This window comes from Letharia lupina, assembly GCF_014066315.1.
Source record: "Letharia lupina isolate WasteWater1 chromosome Unknown contig_5, whole genome shotgun sequence".
Classification (NCBI taxonomy): domain Eukaryota; kingdom Fungi; phylum Ascomycota; class Lecanoromycetes; order Lecanorales; family Parmeliaceae; genus Letharia; species Letharia lupina.
In genome coordinates this window covers 1,287,389-1,307,062 of record NW_023502974.1, presented here as the reverse complement: position 1 = coordinate 1,307,062, position 19,674 = coordinate 1,287,389, and the positions used below count along the sequence as shown (strand labels likewise).

General features: G+C 46.2%; 6 protein-coding genes across 6 annotated transcripts; 4 read left to right on the top strand and 2 right to left on the bottom strand.

Moving 5' to 3' along the window:
• Positions 1-421: 421 nt before the first annotated feature.
• HO133_008648 (uncharacterized protein) lies at positions 422-4,757 on the top strand (the record flags this gene model as incomplete). The annotated part of the gene is made up of 6 exons (XM_037299513.1): positions 422-1,970; positions 2,033-2,087; positions 2,156-2,564; positions 2,638-2,735; positions 2,901-3,007; positions 3,166-4,757. The coding sequence occupies 6 exons, from the start codon at positions 422-424 to the stop codon at positions 4,755-4,757; spliced, it is 3,810 nt and encodes a 1,269-aa protein (XP_037155514.1).
• Positions 4,758-6,899: 2,142 nt separating this feature from the next.
• HO133_008647 (uncharacterized protein) lies at positions 6,900-7,407 on the top strand (the record flags this gene model as incomplete). The annotated part of the gene is made up of 2 exons (XM_037299512.1): positions 6,900-6,919; positions 6,999-7,407. The coding sequence occupies 2 exons, from the start codon at positions 6,900-6,902 to the stop codon at positions 7,405-7,407; spliced, it is 429 nt and encodes a 142-aa protein (XP_037155513.1).
• Positions 7,408-9,156: 1,749 nt separating this feature from the next.
• HO133_008646 (uncharacterized protein) lies at positions 9,157-9,551 on the bottom strand (the record flags this gene model as incomplete). The annotated part of the gene is given in 2 exon segments (XM_037299511.1): positions 9,157-9,315; positions 9,327-9,551. 2 exon segments carry the CDS (start codon positions 9,549-9,551, stop codon positions 9,157-9,159), a joined length of 384 nt encoding a protein of 127 aa, XP_037155512.1.
• Positions 9,552-10,130: 579 nt separating this feature from the next.
• On the top strand, positions 10,131-11,742 carry HO133_008645 (uncharacterized protein; the record flags this gene model as incomplete). Its single annotated transcript, XM_037299510.1, has 5 exons — positions 10,131-10,274; positions 10,654-10,938; positions 11,081-11,156; positions 11,447-11,561; positions 11,622-11,742. 5 exons carry the CDS (start codon positions 10,131-10,133, stop codon positions 11,740-11,742), a joined length of 741 nt encoding a protein of 246 aa, XP_037155511.1.
• A 156-nt stretch (positions 11,743-11,898) lies between these two features.
• Positions 11,899-12,631, bottom strand: HO133_008644 (uncharacterized protein; the record flags this gene model as incomplete). The annotated part of the gene is made up of 2 exons (XM_037299509.1): positions 11,899-12,515; positions 12,577-12,631. The coding sequence occupies 2 exons, from the start codon at positions 12,629-12,631 to the stop codon at positions 11,899-11,901; spliced, it is 672 nt and encodes a 223-aa protein (XP_037155510.1).
• A 3,584-nt stretch (positions 12,632-16,215) lies between these two features.
• On the top strand, positions 16,216-19,571 carry HO133_008643 (uncharacterized protein; the record flags this gene model as incomplete). The annotated part of the gene is made up of 3 exons (XM_037299508.1): positions 16,216-17,537; positions 17,800-18,149; positions 18,403-19,571. The coding sequence occupies 3 exons, from the start codon at positions 16,216-16,218 to the stop codon at positions 19,569-19,571; spliced, it is 2,841 nt and encodes a 946-aa protein (XP_037155509.1).
• Positions 19,572-19,674: the final 103 nt, after the last annotated feature.

The window sequence follows — 19,674 nt, the reverse complement described above, 5'->3', positions numbered from 1 at the left end:
AGTCGACCAGAGGGTGGGACTGGACTTGCTGCAAAGCACGGCGAACAGTCACTCGGAGGATTTTCCTTCAATCATACACCCGTAAGGACCCGAGGACCCTTCTTTTTCTTACCCCACAAATGACATCCTAGACGCCGATCTTTTAGATCTCATTCGCGCGTTCCTTGGCATATTCCGTTGTGTCAGTATCAAATCAAGTTTAGACAATACTAACCTCATTCGACTCCTTCCCTATGTCATTCTACTTACTGATTGAAGGTCCATATAAATTAGTATTACTATCAATTCCCAACATTGAGAGAGAACAGTTGCTTGCTCAATTGACTCTGTATACAAACCCTACTTTCCTCTCCATGTCCTGCCCCAAACCCCCGTGATTCTATGCTCTCGTTCATTTCAATAGTGCCGTTGGCCCACAATCATGTCGAACCACGACGACTTTGACGAGAATGCTTCACGCCGTACCAACCAGGCGCCATACACCGAGCGACACCCTATACCTACCATTTCAGGGTATCAGGATCGGAAACAAGAGCGCCAGGAGGACTCTGAAGCTACTGTACCCCAATCCAATATAGAGCACGAAGCTCCGGAAAAAGAAGAGCATTATGGGCTCTTTGATTCTACAAAACGTTTCCTCCACCTCGATGGCCATATCAACGATGAAACGATAAATGAACAGTACCCATACAGCTCCTACAACCGAAATGTTGACGGAAATCCTCCTGATTCGGAGGGAAAGAACGATCATAGAGATAGCCTTCCGAGTGAGGGTGGGGACCAAGACGGATCTGAAAAGTCTTCAACGCTCAAGGATACGTCGGAGGCAACCGACAGTACGTTGGATCCACGACAAAAGAGGAAGAACATGAAGCACATGAAGAGAGACCACGCCCCTCGAGAAGTGACGGATCCTGTAACGCACCTCAAGGTCATGGTCCATGATACAACTAACAAAGAGCTCCAAACTGTTCCTGCGAATGAACCTCCTCCGGGCTCAAGTCATCGAAGTGCTACTGGTGCCAGTGCAGGCTCGAAAACCAAGTCTGAACTTGAGCAGGAGACGCAGGAACAGCAGGCAGTACACCAGCGAATGGAGAAGCTCTTCCCACCGCCAAGTTTTGCTGCTACAAAAACAGAGATAAGCAGTGTCTACAGTCTTGCTTTCACAGTGGGAACAAGTTCTCTTCTTCTCACCGCGCTTTCCCTTCTTGTTGGAAGCCATTTCATCAGCGGTAGGACTGATATGCAAAGATCCTGGCCTCATACCCTGCTACTGTCCTCACTATTGCTGGTCTTTGGTGTGGTAGTTGGCGGCGGCATCATCTGGGGCATACGGGGTTGGCTAATTCACAGGATCAACGACATCTGGGATGAAGAAGTCTGGGATAGCGCAAGGAAGCAAGAACAGGAAACTATCAGCTCTCCAATGCCGGAATCGACTCAATGGCTCAACAGTCTTCTGTCCAGTGTTTGGCCACTCATCAACCCCGAACTTTTCACCAGCCTGGCGGATACTCTTGAAGATGTCATGCAAGCGTCATTACCCAAACTAGTGCGCATGGTCAGCGTCGAGGACTTGGGTCAGGGTAATGAAGCTATTCGTATTCTAGGAGTCCGGTGGCTTCCCACAGGAGCGGCTGCTAAGACGGTGTCCAAAGATGGCAAAGTCAAGAATGAGAAGGACGAAAGCGACCGTAAAGTCCCTGGGCAAGGCGGAGTCGACGATGAGACCAAACCAGACGACATGGGATCATCTGGGGAAGATGAGCAGTCAAAGGGAGATGAACAGAAGAAGGAGGGTGACGAGGAGAACATCGCTGAGGGCATGGAAGCAGAGGAAGGTGATTTTGTTAATGTTGAGGTTGGATTTTCATACAGAGCGTCAAGTAGCGGCAAAGGCATTAAGGAGAAATCCAAGAACGCTCATCTGTTTCTGGCTTTCTATCTACCTGGAGGTATTCGTTTCCGTAAGTTACTATCCCAATGCTACCTTCTCTAACTAGTAGTAAGACGTGCTAATCGGGTCCAGCTGTCTGGGTGGAGCTCCGTGGCATCGTCGGTACGATGCGTCTCCGTCTCCAACTGTAGGCTGACCGAGTCTTTCAAGCTCGCTGCTAGCACAGATCGATTGACTTGCTGACTCTGATGAAAGATGCCCCGACCCACCATTCTTCGCGCTCTGCACTTTAACCTTCCTTGGGCAGCCCAAAGCAGACCTCTCCTGTGTGCCACTGACAAAAAGGGGACTTAACCTAATGGATTTACCGCTCATCTCGTCCTTCGTGCAAAGCTCTATCGATGCTGCGCTCGCGGAATACGTAGCTCCAAAGAGCTTGACGCTGGATCTGAAAGACATGCTTGTTGGAGATGATTTCAAGAAAGATACCACGGCCCGAGGTGTTTTGATGGTCAAAATTAAAAGAGGGCGAAACTTCAAGGCAGGAGACCCAGGCTTGGGAATTTTGAAAAAGGCTTCGTCTGACGCGTACGTTGCCGTGGGATGGGCAAAATTCGGAAAGCCTGTGTGGAGTACACGAGTTATCGTGAGCGACATGGAACCTGTGAGCACCCATTCTGTGCCTTGAAGCTCATAAGTCTTATTCTAAACACAATGCTAAAACCGGATTCGTGTAGGTCTGGGATGAGACTGCTTTCATCCTTGTGGGTCCAGAGGAGCTCAATGCGGAGGAACGTATAAGGGTCCAGCTTTGGGATTCTGACCGTACTTCAGCGTAAGGCACCTTTCGGATTATCCCTTTCCATTCGCGACTGCTTTTTGAGTCGCGAGACACTCTGGAGGAACGGGTCACCCATTTTATCACCTTTCTGCTCCTCAAACATGTCTTATCTCCCAAATCTTGATCACGAATGGGAATACTGACTTCGAGATGTGCTAGCGATGATGATCTTGGCAGAATCGAAATAGACCTCAAAGAACTGATGCACTCGCCTCAATCTAAAGAAAAGATGTGGGATCGAACCGATGGCTTTCTTGCTCTAGAAGGTGCGTACACCTCGGAGTAAAGTCCCCTTCCGTGTTCGAAGGTTCAGATGCAAACCGTGTTTGGGAAGTGAATCCAAACGCTAGCTTCCTTCCTAGACCGTGTCTTGTAGCTCAAGCATCTAATTTACTGAAAACATGCTGACCCAAAATCCACGCAGGGAGTAAAGAAATGCCGGGGACCTTGGATTGGAGTGTGGGGTATTTCTCGAAGACAAGCATACGAGATGAACAGCTAAAGAAACAAACAATCGAGGAAGATGTCAGATCACTCCAGGGATTAAAAGACAAGGTCTCCAACGATGCTAAAAGCAAACTCCGGGAAGCCACGACTCATGATGAATCCCACGAGCTAGACCAGCAAAAGGCTCAGATGTTGAAGTCTAAAGAGGACGCTATGATCATTTCAACGCCCCCGCTCGAGGACTACCCGACGGGGATTCTCGCAATTCAAATTCATCAGATTACAGGCCTAGAGTTCGAGAGAATTAATAAGGGCCAATCCAAGGGAGACGAGGGCGATGATGTCGAAGAGGACAATGATCTACCATCGAGCTACTCTACTGTGATCTTGAATCACCAGACCGTATTCAAAACACGCACAAAACCTAAGAACCCGAACCCATTCTTCAATGCGGGAACCGAACGATTCATCAGAGACTGGCGGACCACCGAAGTGATTATCTCGGTCCGTGATTCTCGAATCCATGAGAATGATCCTCTCCTCGGAGTTGTTGCCCTACCTCTCGGCAAGATCTTGAGGGGGCGATCACAGGTGATGGACAATTATCCCTTGGTAGGGGGACTGGGCTATGGTAGGGTTCGCATATCCATGGTCTTCCGCTCCATAAAACTACAAGCTCCGAAAGAGCTTCTCGGCTGGGATAGCTACGGAACTCTGGAAGTCACAGGGCCAATTACTTCAAAGGACATCTCGCCTGACCTGCGAAGTTTGCGCATGAAGATACGCACGACGATCAATCGGGGTAAAATGTACTCTTCCGAAACAGACACGGAAAACGGAAGCCAGTGGACAGGCAAGCATGAGCGGCCGGTGCGCGTTGCAGTTCGTAAACGCTACTGTTCTTGCGTTGTCATCGAGTTCCGGAAGAACAATCTCGGCTTGGACAAGACTCCCGCTTTCGCCGTGCTGTGGCTCAAGGATATCCCGGATGAAGAAGATCGCACCGTTACTCTGCCAGTCTGGAAGAGTGATCCGGATACTCTAAAGCGGGCACAGTCCAATTGCGACGATAATTTAGGAGAGCGAATGGGCACTATCGAGGTGCCAATTAAGTTCTACCGCGGACTGGGCGCTTACCACCATAAGCTTACCAGCAAGAGTCCGAATCTTTCAAACGTTTTCGAGGTCCTCAGCACCGCCGATGACAACCAGGAAGTGGATATGGCCATGTCTGACGAGGAATCAGCGGACTCCAGCGATTCCAGCGATCCGGATGAGGAGGGGCCCCATCATGCCGCCAACGGTCTTATCCGCAAGCTCAAGATCAATAGCAAATCCTCCACAGACGGCGCGGAGGATGATGGCCACAAGGGTAGAGGGCCAATAGACCAGATTAAGGACTACAAAGTGCATAGCGAGCAATTGCATCGAAGACATAGAGGCTTGATGCAGTGGAAGGGCGCTAGGACCGCTAATTATCTGAAGACTAAGGTGCAGCATGGGAAGGATCATTTGACGGATCATTTCAAACATCATGAGCGGGATCCGGGGATAGAGACAGAGGTTTGATGCAAGGCGTGGGCACAGGAAGAGGAGAAGAGATGTACACGCGTTGGTCCGTTCTGCTTTTCTTATACGATACCCATCATTTGGTGGCGCTGAAGGAAAACATCGAGGCTCGTTGGGATTGACGCGGATGCTAGAATTGGTAGTCGAGCACGCAGTATTCCGAACTGATGGTACGAACGAGCGCGACGCCGCATCTTTGGTATTCTGTTTGGATCGGATACGAAACATGCTTTCGTACCACGTCCTATACGTCCATTCCACCATTCGAGAGGAGTGCTCCATCCAACACCCAAGCATCGCAGCCCCTACTCCCCATCCCCCGGTATAGCACCACGACCCCGATCGAGTACTACGAGACCTCCACCCCCCCCCCATCCGTCCAACGTCGCGCCCCATCCTCCCTTCTTCTCCCCTCCTCCAGCTTCCCGGCCTCCTCTCCCCCGCTCGAGGAACGTCGTAACTGACCACGTACCGCTACCCTCCTCCAAGCACGGCCCCCACCACCCGCTCCGGACGCGCTTACCCGTGATGCCGGCATACAAACGACGGTGCACGCGGCGAGGGCATGATGCGGGTCGCCGCGCGGTGGTGCGATCACTCGGCTCGCGGGTTCTCAGGTCGTCAAGGGTGAGATGTCAGATGGGTGGGTGGGTGATGGGGCATGATGCCGTTTTTTTGCGTGATGGAGTCTGGCGTGGACTGTATTCTGGCGTTGGGAAGTAGGCGATTTTTCTTGGGTGGATGGGGGTGAGGCTGCGAGGGTAGGGTTTGGAGGTTCGTGGTAAAGTATGCTTGCGGGTTGTGTTGTGGAGGGGTTGGGATTTGATGCGTGCGGTTGTATGAGCGAAGGTCTTGGGATGCTACTTGGTGTGAATTAGGTATGAACATTGGAAGGTTGGGATTTTGGAGCATGACTCAGGCATCTCATTCGCAGTGCCGGGCGTGTTCTCCCATCGTATGAGGGGACGAGGAGAGGTTGGTGCAAGGAGTAGTCGTAAATGCAAATCGATGATGATACGTACTCTACAACATTTACACCGCTGCGAAGTTCTTGGAATACAGAGCTACCCGACACCGGTTTCGGTTGCAGAGTAGAGTACATGAAGATAGCTAGCCCAAAGAAAGACAGAGACCCACGCGAAAATCCAGTCCAATCCAGTCCAGTCGAACGAGTGGGGGGGGGGACTATCACGTTGCTACGGAACGACCTAGGGACTTGAGTGAACAAAGGCAACGGCCGACTGCCACCAGGAACCGTGGTCGATCCAACCCCGTCCAGCGCAGCGCCCCTCTACCGTCGGCACCAACAAGCGTTCCTTTCTCCATCTCACGCATATCAGCAACGATCAAACCCAGAAGCGCAGACTTCAACGAATCAAGCACGCGGGTCCTTGACACGGGGTCCCGGCCCTTCGATCCTGACCGCGCCATCGTCCGGGAGGTGGTGCAGAGGGGTGTCGCGGCGACGTAGGTTGTCGGGCGAAGAAGGTGGGCTCAGCGACTAGTCGATCGCGTCCTCGTTGCGGCGCGTAGGGCCTCCGGTTTCGATGAAGCCATCAGGATTAGGGATGAGGTCGTGATGGGGGGAGTCACTCCGACGTAAGGGGTCGCTGTCCTCGGTGGTCGAAGGCGGGCTCACCGACCATTTGACCGCGTCCTCGTCGCGGCGGCGTAGAGCGTCGTTGTGGCTTTCGGATGTGTACCAGTGGACGGGGAAAGTGGGGGTTGGGTGGTATCCTACACGCCTTGGATTAGGCGTCGGAGTTGTCATCGAAGAGCTTGGGCAAAGGGGACGTCACTTACCGCTGGGGATGTCGATGTTGTCTGGGTTGTTGGTGATGGAATTAGAATTTTGCTTTTTTTTACCGGTCAGACAGACCCCTGAGCTGTCATCGAAAGGCTTAGGGAAGAAAAGTATCACTTACTGATGTCTGTATCGGGAAGTTGTGGTCGTAGGAGTGGGAGTGCAGAAGCCGAGAGAGCACAGACGACTGCTGCTAGGGTGTGGAGAGCGAGATGCGTAACGAGGATATAGAGAAAATTCCTCCAACAGATGTTGCTGTTGTTAGTTTGTCTCAAGAGCATAGGGAAGAGGATAGGGTCTGCTATGAGAGTGACTCTCAAAGACCACCTTTATACACAATGTCATATCGGGTACCCATGTGAGTGCAGGCCTGACCCGTTGCGGTGTAGACACGTGCAAGATTCCTTCGAGGATCATGCAAGATTGACTACCCGCAGTTCGCAGGTATTCCACAGCCCCAAAGACGTCAAAATGCCCGCAACGCGTACACCCTCGTACACGATGAGTAGTTTAACTTCATTGGTAGATGTTAAGCAGCCCGCAGCTTTTTCTCCGCGTTTCACAACAAGATACTACCACCCAGAAGATCCAGATGATTGCGGAGATGGCATCCCACGTGGGAAGTCAGGCCTTGGAACTCAGGACCGCGTCTTCAAGAAGGAAGGCACAGTCTTCGCGCTCGCCCGCGTGCCCATTCTACAAACATACATTCAAGGCTCGATGCAGACTACGAACGGCATGTTTCAGTATCAAAGACGTGCGGATGAAGAGCGCCACCACTTTCGAGAGTTGACAATTAATTCTGGTGGCACTCTTCATCCGCACGTCTTTGACGATGAAATTTAACGAGCCCGGAGCAGATGAACGGGCCTCGCAGAATCCATATTGTCCTCGCTTCCTTCAAAGACAATACGCGTATACAATCTCAGCCAAACACACGTGCACTATCATTGTAACCTGTCAGCAAATCTTCCAAACCCCCACCATCTGCACCGTTGCGGCACCGTAATGGAGACATCGGATTCTAATGCCTGGAAGCCGAGAGCATGTCAATGGCCGAAGAACCACCGCAAAGCGATACATTCCAAGACTTTATACATCAGGATCATCTTGAAAGGGGCAGGCTGCCACAAATCATGTGGAGCATGTTTACGTGAGAGCTGTGCATCGTTTCTTGGCATCACATGAGAGGCTTGTCTGTAGATGCTAAAGTGCATGAAGCGTCCTCCCAGGCACTGGGGAAGTCAAGAGAGGTTGCAGCAATAGAAATGTTCCGACGACAGTGTGACATGCAAATTGCCAATTCTGGTATTGCAATGTCGCCACCCTTCTAAATGAATGTAGCTGGAGATTGAGCCGCATTTCAGCTGAGGTAATAGGCATCACCAGATGAAACCCATTGTATGGAACATGATACAAATGATCAATACGGAGAGTCGCGGGCTACGAGGAATCGGTTTAGTATTCGTTTAGGGTTCCGTAGGTGTGGCATCGGGATCGTCGTCAGTAAATCCTCCTGATCTCAAGCATTAGCAATAGTCGGATGGAAGGTGCGGCGCAACTCACCTGGCGTCACCGGAGCTACATCCCAATTGCCATGCGTAATTGTCCAGCGCTTCTTGCGCGTGGAATCAATATCGGCAATAGCAGAGACTTCTAATACGATCCATTAGCGATGAACGATTTGAAAATATCTGCACAACACAGCTGGCTGTGTCTCGACCTCTAGTTCTTGCGGAAAGAAGCTCCGGCGCTGTTTGAGTGTGCGGATAGCACGAGGGTTTACTCTAGGTCCTTCCTTCCCCACAATCAAAAGGGCCGATTCGACATCGCGGTGCACAGGTCCATCAGACCCAACGATAGCATGTTCGACGATATCCTCGCGCCGTTTAATCGCGTGGATGGCGTTAGCATCAGCTACTTCCTCTGAGTTCAACCGTCAGCAACAATGAATGCTGCGTGTGTAAAAGGCACCCACCGGTCGATCGGGCTTTGCGACGTAGAGGGTCTTGTCCTAGGGCTCAGTCGGCGCGGAGAAGCCCAAAAGGGTCACATGGTCATCAGGCAAAGAAGTGAGGTCTGTATATGCGCATCAACCTGGCAAATGAAGAGGGTAAATGTTAGGGATTGACACGTCGAGACATGACGGCAGTGGCAGGGCAAAGACCAAGAGAGGCCAGAGAAGAAGCGCCGATGGAAGGTAGAGGGCGGAACGCATTGTGAGGGTCAATAAAGAGGCGAGTCGACGTAGCTTCTGACTTTTGAAGCAGCTGGGAGGCAAGGTGATTGCTTGAGGATCCTTGGGTATAGCTCACGTACTTTATTCACGTGGATTATGAAGGCATCGGGGGTTGACGATGCTTGGAGATCGGTCGAAAACTTTAATCGGGCGTCTTGGGACGGCATTGATGGCCGATGATGTGGGCTTCTTTCGTGCGGCGTGCGCATATCGAGTATTTGATTCGTATGCCTTGTGGCTGCATCAACAATCGACAATGTCGATTTCTCTCGTGAGGCGGCGTGTGCATTTCATGTGTTTCAATTTATGCAAACAATCCTTCCGCTTCATACGTGATGGCCCCCAACATGGATGTTTCACAGCCCCATACACGCCGCAGCGAATGTACCCGCATACCACCCGGAAGAAAATCTGCTCAGCCTTTCGATGAGGGTACCTTCGCCGTAAGAATGCATGCTTGAAGAGAGTAGAAAACCTTTGGCTCGGTTCCGACGCAAGAGAGCTTTGTTATTTCCCTAACGCTTACCCAGCTCCCACGGACACCACATGGATCTTGTAGGATCAGAAGAGCCGACTTTAAAGCAGCGAATTGATGTTTGGTAAGCCTATCCTTTCCCATTACAGTACTCGCACTCTGAAACGGAACCTCCTCGGAATGAGTCTCGAACTTCGCTTGCTGGAGGACCAGTATGGCAGGACGAACGGTGACCCACGTCAGATTCTCAGATCCCCTGAATTGACCATGGTACATACTGGCAGCGCTTTGGCTCTCAAAAGAAGGGCACAGCCTCGGTGCTCACTCATCCACTGTGCACATTCTCCATTCTGACCGTGGTGCTGGACAGAGAGTGACAGCCGGCTCTTCACAATGGTTGTGGCTTTCAGCTGCTTTTCTTCGGAGCTGAAACATCTACTGCGTCTTGTGGACAAGAGAGTGGGCGTCGTAAGACCCTACTTTCAGCCGTTGTTCATGCATGACTTCGTTTTCCGTTGGGAGTGAGGGCTGACTGTTCCTCTGGCCCCACCTGCCTCGGATTGCAGGGGCTGGCACAATGCAGAGATCGAGAGTATGTTTTCACTGTCTCAATATGCATTACTGCGACACTGTAATTGAGCGTTTGGACCTGACGCCTTCTGAAAAGCCGAGAGCGATCCTGTGGCCGCACTGCGTTCATTGAATGTGCAGGTCAAAAGCCCACAGCGATACCGTCATGCATGCTCGCTCGTATGGCCGCGATCGTAATGAATATCTAGTATCCTAGAAGTCTCCTGTTTCCTTCATTTAAGGCCTGTACTTCTCAATCCGCAGTGGTCTCGCATTGCATTCACCATGGGTGAAACACAGGGAAAAATGTACCCGCTGGCGACAGTGTTGACCCTACTGGCGGCCGTAGCTGTTCTGCTTCGCCTTCATGCTAGAGAGATTAAGAATGCGGTCCTTGCATGGGACGACTACCTGATTCTTTTCGCACTGGTAGATCGGGTCCAACGAGTGGCGCATCTGTCTTGCGATTGACAAAATGACAAAGGTAGATCCAGCTTTTCACGACTGGTACCGCATTGTGTATGTTCGTTGGTCGGTACTCGACCTCAGAGATTCGGTTGGCTGTGGGCTGATTCCGAGATACAGGAACCGCACTTGGGGATCTAGGACGACACACAAAGATCGCATCAGATGGATCACTCGTTTTTACCCATCTTTAGAGGTCTTCCAACAGGTAAGACCTTTCTCCAGTCTTCCTGTCTGTTGCATCTCCAACGGTGGTGTCTAGATTAATTATGCTTCACTGATGACCTCAACATTGACGTTCGCCCTGACGAAGTTGTCAGTGCTTCTTCTTTACAAGAGGTAGATCTATCTCATGGACGTTCGCAAGAATAAGTTACTCACAAAAGCTGCAAGGATCTTCCGCGGTGCTTTGTTCTTGGCCCTCGTCTGGACCATGATCACAATCATTGTGACATGGACCGTTGGCTTCTTCTTCGCGACTATGCTCCATTACTACCCAATATCAAAGAATCGGACTGGCTTTGGAGGCACTGCTGACACTTACATCGATGAAAACATGATGTACATTGGACAAGCGTTCTCAGACGCTATCACAGACCTCATGATCCTTGTAATGCCCATCCCTTGGGTAAGCCTTCCTATATCTCCCCTTTAGACTCGGGCTGATTGCCACCTAGATCTGGGCGTTTCAGCTGCCAGCAAAACAGAAAATCGGCGTGAGTGGCGTGTTTCTGCTGGGAATATTGTAAACCTCTTTTGCACGCATTTAGGAAGTCAATGCTTACACACTAAAGGACCATTGCGGCAAGCGTTACGAAGCTCATGTTTTTCTTAAGATTGCTGTCGGTAAGCTTTTCTTCATGATCTCATCAGAAATGGAAGGCCACTAACGACCTTCAACCTCAAGAGTCCAATCTGGTGACGAGGATTTTACTTGTATGAATATCTGCAATCCCAACAGTAACGACCTTGGCTTACCCATTGACGAAAAGGTCTGTTTACCCCAACTCTGTACTGGCTAATGATGGAATCTTCGCCCGGGATCATTGGGGCCTGCTTGCCTTTGTTTCGCCCCATCATCAGTGAACTTTTCCTAGTCCGAAGCATTCGAGAAATCATTTCCTTTCCGTCCACAGGCATTACAAGCTCGAAAAAGCCCCTGAGGGATGCTGGAAACCTGGAGGATCGCGACAACAGCTCTTCTGCGGTTAGCTCCGAAGGCTCCATATATGCTGGCGAAGACCATAACGGGTAAGCCATCTAGGCAGAAGATCTTATCTTTTCCATCGCTAACTGTAATGTTGTGACCAGGGGTCAATATCTTGGTCGCGATCAAGTCTATGTACTCAAAAAGACACTCGAGAAGGTTGTCGATGTCGGTACCAAAAGGAACGCAGTAGAGCAACGCTACCATGCAAGCGGGTACATTTGAAGGAAAAGGAACGCAACAGACGCGAACGTTGGGGGGGGGGAAGAGGGAATTCTCGAATAGATCTTATAGATTACAGATTTTGCGCAGAGAAAGTATGCCGGGCACCTTCAGAACATGCCATCATCTGTTTTCAAAGCCACTCCATCTCACCGTTTTTCAAATTTTCTTCTTCGAATTTGGACTCTTATGCTTATTCCTCTCCTCACCTTTGCTCTCACCATTCGCCGTCTTCTCCTTCCTTGCCCTATGACTCTCCACCTCTTGCCCTTCTTTCCTCTCAGCATACCACTGCCCGGCTTGCAGCACTAGCACTCCAACCAGTACGAGCGCCAATATAGTATTGCTAGCTGCCATCACTTTCAAACTGTCATCTCTCCCGAGAAACTCCTCTGCTCCCGCTTCCACACCTTTCACGCCAACAGCTAGCTCCCCTTCAACAAGCTCGCGGTCGTATACACCGCTGGTAACGACCCTCAGGCCTTTGACAATGTTGGCAAGGTATATAATCACACCGCACATGTACAGTACCAGGCTGGCGCCGTCGAAGAGCATATTGGATTCCGAGGGCCTGTAAAGCTTAATGAAGAAACCTAGGAGGCCTGTTCCGATGACCGTGTGGAGGATACGGGGGATTATGAGCGGAGAAGCGTGCAGGAATTTCAGGTGGTTCTCGAGCCTGACGTAGGCTTCAGGCGGACATGCGGCTGGGTTCCATAGGATGGGGTAGTCGTAGGGGAAGAGGGAGAAGAGGATGCCGAGGCCAAAACATGTCGCTAGTCAATAAATTCAGCGGTATTCATCATATGCATCGGTAACGAGTTAGATGATACGCACGACAGAGAATCATAAAGGTTGCAAAAGCCGTTGCGCCATGGCTTCCCCAGGCCATATCTCTGCTGGACTGTCAGGGACGGTGCGCACCGCGTAGTAGTCGAGGTGTACAACCAATCTCGGGCGGAGTACGAAGTAGATGTAATCAAGTACGATCGGGTAGGGTCCCACGAGTTATCTTGATATCGTTCGCTGCAGATGCTGCTTATCAGGCAACTGCTGAATGTGTGTGAGGAATCTTTTTCTGCGAAATATCTTTCCACAATTGGAACAGCTTAGGGTATCAGGATCACTTCGTTCAAGGTCTCTCGAGGTAATTGTAGTGACTGCTCCAAGTTATCTTGGAGAATGAGAAGGAAAGAGGCCTGCAAGAGGGTTGTCAGCAAGTGCATTAGGGCTTGGCTTCACAGTGAATTACCGTGTACGGCAAGGCGGCTACGCTAGTCCTTCATTAGGTAAAGTGTAATCTAACAGAATATCAACGACTATTTAAACCTCTCGATATTCCTCGCTATCTTTCTACTATATTTATTACTAGATATTACTCTACTCGAGATTCTTCTTCTTAGACTCTACGCTATATAAATCTTATATATAATATATTCTACTCTTAATTAAAAATATTATCGACTTATTAGAAATATATCTTTATTATAGAGTTAATATAAAAGAAAGAGTATATTATATAGCTCTCTATTAACTAATATATAATATTAAGATATTATTTTAAAACGACTTTATTTATAATAGTTAAGTCTTTATAATTATAACGATATAAAATTTACTTTCTATTAGACGTAGCTAAAATAAAAGACGAGGTCGAGTTATTAATTTATTATTATTATTATAAAACTAATATAAAAGAAAGATTATATTATATAATTCTCTACTAGCTAATATATAACTCGAAGATATTATTTAAAACGACTTTATTTATAATAGTTAAGACTTTATAATTACTAGCGATATAATATATCTCTTTTATTTTAAATAAGTTATATATATCTACTTATCTACTTATCTCTATCGAACTTTTTTTATCTCTATCGAGCTATAAGTCTCTAAAACTTCTTTTTATAAGATTAAATCTTTATCTTTAATATTATTATTATAATTAATAACGATAACTCTTTATATTAAGAATCTCTATTTTAAAGATATTATTATTTAATTTAATAATCTCTGTTACGAGCGTACTCTTAATATATTACTTAGCCCTCAGCTCTATAACTAGCGGGCCTTGACGGAGATATCCCCTATTATATTATATCTCCTTTCTATCTACATAGTTAGATAGCCTTATTATTCTTAATCTATCTTACTTATACTAGTATCGCATCTATACTAGTTCTAATAATCTCAACGATAGAATTTATAATAAACGATTAAGAATTCTCGTATAGCGCTTATTAAGCTTAAGATAAAATATATTAACTATTAAGAGAGTATAATAAAGATATTAAGTTTTATAAAAAAGATAATATAAACGACTTTAACGAGATAGATAGCGAATAATAAGATATATAATAGCTATTAAACTAGTCTTAATCGCGCTTTTTATAAGATATTAAAGAGATCTTTATTTAATATCGTTTTTTAAAAGAAATTTTTAAAAGATAATTATTCAATAGAGTAATCGCTTATGAAAATAGATTTTATTAATTTTATAAAAAATAAATCGATATCTTAATTATATTTTCATTTATTTTAATATTAAAAGCGATTTAAAAGTTACGCTTTTTAATATTAAGTTCTAAATCTACTATTATATAACGAGTTTAAATCTATAAATTAAATTTATAATCTATATTCTTTTAATTTAGAACTATCGAGTAAATTTAATAAGCGAACTTTAATAAGTAATATTTAAATTCTTTATCTTTAAATACTTATAAGACTAAATTTTTAAATTTATACGTTATTAAAATACGTAATTTACGCTTTATAATTTAAAAAAAGAATTAATTTTTTTTTAATAAAAAATTAAAAAAGTTATTTCAAATTTAAATAATATATATTAATTTTTTATTATTTAGAGCTGTCGAGTAAATTTAATAAGCGAACTTTAGTAAACGATATTTAAATTCTATATATTTAAAAACTATAAGATCGAATTCTATAATTTTTCTATATTTAAAAAGCGTAATTTACGATCTATAATTTAAAAATAAAATTATTAAATTTTGATAGAAGATAGTAAAATTATTAAATAATTAAAAATAGAGAAAGAGATTTTAATAGTTACGAACGCTAATTCATTTATTCGTAATATCTAATTAAAAAGCGTAGCGAATCCAAATTTATAATTAACTATATATATAAATTTAAGATTTTTTAGCTTAGCCCTATCTTATTCTATTATATAAACTAATTTAAGAAATTCTTAAAAAAATCTATCGGCGTCAAGCTTCGTGGAATAGAATTCTTTAAATTTGATATACTCAACGCGTTATTTTTTATTGAAAATCCTTATGAAAAAAATTGCTAAACCTCCTCCCTATTAAGGTTTCCAAAGAGGCGAGTCCGTTGCGCGACCTTCTGGCGATCCTTAGACGTCTTCAATCGGTTTGAACGCTGGTAAGAGAAGACGACGAATCAATCAAGTCGGTCCGAAATTTACGTACCTACGCAAATCGTGCATCGTTTACTGGAATTGGGGTTCGACATTTCAAAGTCAGCACTTGCAAAGTGTAAGCACAGCGCGCTTTCCTGATCGGGCAGGTGCTTGGCAATCGCGAGATACGATCGATGTGATCGCTGCAGGAACGGAAAACCTGCATGCTCGGGCAAGAAACCCCGCGGATTTAGTGAGGGGATACCTGTTATCACTAGGAAACGCAGTTTACTAGGAAATGCAGTTTTTTTAAATCCGATAAATCCGGCGCAACATTAAAATATCTACTTCTCACTAAAATTCTATAGTAACTAGGTTTAATAATAATATATATTTTACGATCTACCTATATAGATATATAGCTACTTCTATAAATTAAATTTATTATAGTAAATAAGTTTAATTACTATAGAGTAAGTATTAGTATTAAATATAATATTTACTCGCTAATAGCTAAGCGAGCTTTTTCGTCTCTAGCTAATCTATTATCTCTTATTTAAAATCATTTAATCTTAAACTCGAATAATAGATAATAGTATATATTAATTATAATATATATAAGTATAAAGCTTCTATAATTACTATAAAGTTATTATTACTAATTAAGAAGTAAGCTATAATTAAAATAAATAGTTCTAAATTCTTTTATTAACTATTATTTAGTCAGTAATAAACTAATTTATATTATTTAAATTCTAAACTATACTATAGAATACACCCTACGGTTTATACTCTTTAGAATATAGATTTCAATGCGTTAAGATAAGCCAGGCCATATTATCGTGGAAAGTAGGCGTTTTGATATTACGTCGGATTTATCGGATTTAAAAAAACTGCATTTCCTAGTAAACTGCGTTTCCTAGTGATAACAGGTAGCCGACTGCGAAGCTCCGAGACAAGTGTGTCTATGGCTTCTAGATTCACAAATTGCGTTCAGACAACATATTCGGCCTCTGTGCTTCATTTTACTCGTCTCGGAACACTAGATCCCCCTGACAGTCGTTTGAGCTCTGTGAAGTGTCACCACCATGGATCCACTAAGCTTGAGTGCCAGCATCATCGCCGTGCTACAGCTTACTGGAATGTTACTGTCGTACATAAATGATATGCAGAATGCGACGAAAGATCAAGCACAATTAGCAGTAGAGGTCTCAAACATCTACAGTCTCCTCATATCTCTCAGGTTTCGGGTAGAGCAGTCTAATTGTCACGATCCGTGGTTCACGGCTGTACGCAGCCTGGGAATAGAAGATGGACCTCTTGAACAGATAAGGAGGGCTCTACAGCGATTAGTACCAGAGGTTGAACCATCCCGCGGCATGAAGAAGCTAGGAAAGCAGCTTATGTGGAAGTTTGAGAAGTCTGAGATGGGTGATATTCTGGACCAAATCGAACGAATCAAAACACTTGTCAGCATTGCTCTCACCGATGACCTTTTCAGTCTTTCCCAAGCCATGAAACAAGAGCTCAGTGCCATAGGTAAAAGAGTGTCTGGGATCAATGATGGAGTCATAGCACTTCATGACCGTCAGCAGAGAATAAGCGAGGGTGTTTCGGATATTAGTGTTGGTGTGACTTTCCTCAATCTAGGACAGCAAGAGGAGGAGCGTCGCAAGATTGAAGAATGGCTGTCTCCAATAAACTTCAAGTCTAGACAACAAGAGATCTTGAAAGGTGCGGAACCTGGCACCCGCCAATGGCTCTTCAATTCCGAGAAGTTCCGAAATTGGATCGACGCAGGTCGAGGTAGTCTATGGTGTCCTGGGATACCTGGTGCGGGCAAGACAGTTACCTCGTCACTCATCATCGATCACTTGCAATCAAAGTACCAAACAGGAGATGTTGCAGTGCTTTGCCTGTTGTGCAACTACAGAGATCGAGCGGCCCAAAGTGCAGAAACTTTCATGGCGAATTTGTTGAAGCAAGCCATACAACAGAAACGGATCCTCTCACCGGAGCTCAAAAACATGTACGATGAGCGCGATCAGGGTCGGCCAAATTTTACCAAATTAGCAGAGTTGTTCAGTCACGAAAGTAGTTACTTTTCCAAGGCGTTCGTCCTGATAGATGCTCTGGATGAGACTTCAGAGCATGAAGACATTAGAAGGCTTCTGCTATCGGAGCTTCAAAGACTACCGATAAATCTGCTGGTAACGTCACGGTACGAAAAGTCGATCGAGCAACGGCTTGAGAAAGCCGAGCGTCTGGATATATGGGCCATGGCTGCGGATGTTCAAACCTACGTAAAAGCTCGAATCCCTTCTGAAACCTTACTCGCACGGCATATCCAAGCAGATCCAAGCTTGGAGAAGACTATTGTGGATAAGATAGTGGAAAAGTCGCAAGGGATGTATGTTTTGCGTCCCACTCACCCTTGGATTCACGTTGGTACACTCTCGATCGTTGCTAAGACCTTCACATTTGCCTGTAAATACCTTGCATTTTCCTCAACTGTGTTTGCAGATGACTGCTTTTGGACCTGATCAATAGATCTATTTGACTAGCATCTAGCTGTTTCCGAACAGAGCTTGCTGCTAGATTGTTGATATATCGAGATGTCTCTCACCATCTGTCAAGGCTTCTCTGCGGTCACAAAGTTAACTTTTTTCCAGGTTCATTATGGCTAGATTCCACATGGATTCCCTTGTGACTAAGACCAAGCGTAAAGATGTTCGCAAAGCCCTGGAAAGCCTGCCACCAGAACTGGATGGGATATATGAGCAGACGATTGAACGGATTGAAGGCCAAGGCAAGGATTACTCAGAACTGGCCAAAAGAGTCTTCCTCTGGGTTGCAAATGCCCATCGGCCACTGTCGCCGGTCGAGCTGCAACACGCGGTTGCTGTCCAGCCTGGTATGACCGAGCTAGACGACGAAGATCTAGACGACCAAGACCTGTTGGTCTCAGTCTGCGCCGGTCTTGTAGTTCTTGATGCAGAGACTCATACACTTCGCTTCACCCGTAAGTTCTATCGTCGCTCATACTTTCCTTCGCGACACAAGGCTCGTTTGTTTGGCGCTGGTGCGTGTAACCCGCTGGCCTGTCACGATTTCGAAGACAGAGTAGCGATTTGCGTATTCTATGACCACCAGGTCCGGAGGTATAATTCAGTCGGGCGTTGATCATTTAGACTGGATCAAAATTAGGGCTGCTAACAGGTCTTTTCGCAAATACAGAGCTCTGTGTGATGATTGCTAATCAACCGTACTATCAGATTACACCACGCAGGAGTACTTCGACCGCAAAGGAGAGAGCCTTTTCGGGGATGCCCACGCTCACATCGCAACGACCTGTGTAACATATCTGGATTTTGTAGACTCGCCCTTGGACGATGACGGGTTACAAATAGCCGGCCATGGTCCTTTTCTCAAACTCAGAGAACTGTCCAGTCACTACCGCCTGATGCGCTACGCAAGCACAGAATGGGCAGATCATGCTCGAAGAACAGCAAATGCACTTGCTGTAGATACAGTGATAAATTTCTTGAATAAACCAAACCACGTGATTATAGATGATATTCTCGAATACCGTGGCAATATCTCCGAGAACAATCCTAGTGATGATTTATCGCTTCGACCTTCAGCTCTACACATAGCCGCCATATATGGATTACAATACGTGGCGCAAGAACTACTCGATGAGGGCGCTCCACCAGAATGTCGCGACTTCTATGGACGAACCCCTTTGTATTTCGCGGCCATGTTTGGTGAACCGCGCATTGTGGAAATGCTGGTAGCGAGAGATGACGTCAATATCAATACTCAAACGAATCTGCCTTGGTCATGGACACCTCTAATTGTGGCAGTATCTCACAACCGATTGGAGATCGTACGAGCCCTGCTGCAAGGCGGAGCTGATGTGAGCCTTCGTTCAAAGGATGGTACAGCATTGACTCTCGCGATCCGGAACGGGGATGTAGCCAGTACCAAGCTTTTGCTTGAAGCTGGAGCCAGCCCTGATACTCGAGATGAGAACAACAATCCTATGATATTCAGGGTATTTCAAGCGGCCAACTTTTGGTCGGGTACAGACGGGATGTCTTCCTCAGTACTACTCATGGAGCTCCTGCAAAAACACGGGTCTGATCTCAAAGCCAAAGACAAATCACAAAGGACCCTTCTGCACATGGCAGCCGAGCAAGGCGATTTCAAAGCTGCACAAGTGCTACTTGCTAAAGGCCTTGATCGCAAAGCTGTCGACCTCGACGGTCAAACGCCACTGGATAAAGCTCTCGGCTGCGGACCACCGACTTATATCCATAAAACTGCTCACTATAAATTCGAGGCATGGCGTGCTACCATCGTAGAACTACTATCCGAAAAGGAGTCAGGGGTTGATAGTATTGACGGTTCTTGTGACGCCCCAACAGCGAGCTCGCAATGAGCACGATGGATACCTGGCCAAGGTTTCTACCCTGAGAGAATGGAGGGTGAAGATCACACCACCTCTGAAGGTTCAAGCGAGCCAAAGGAGGAGCCCGAGCTTT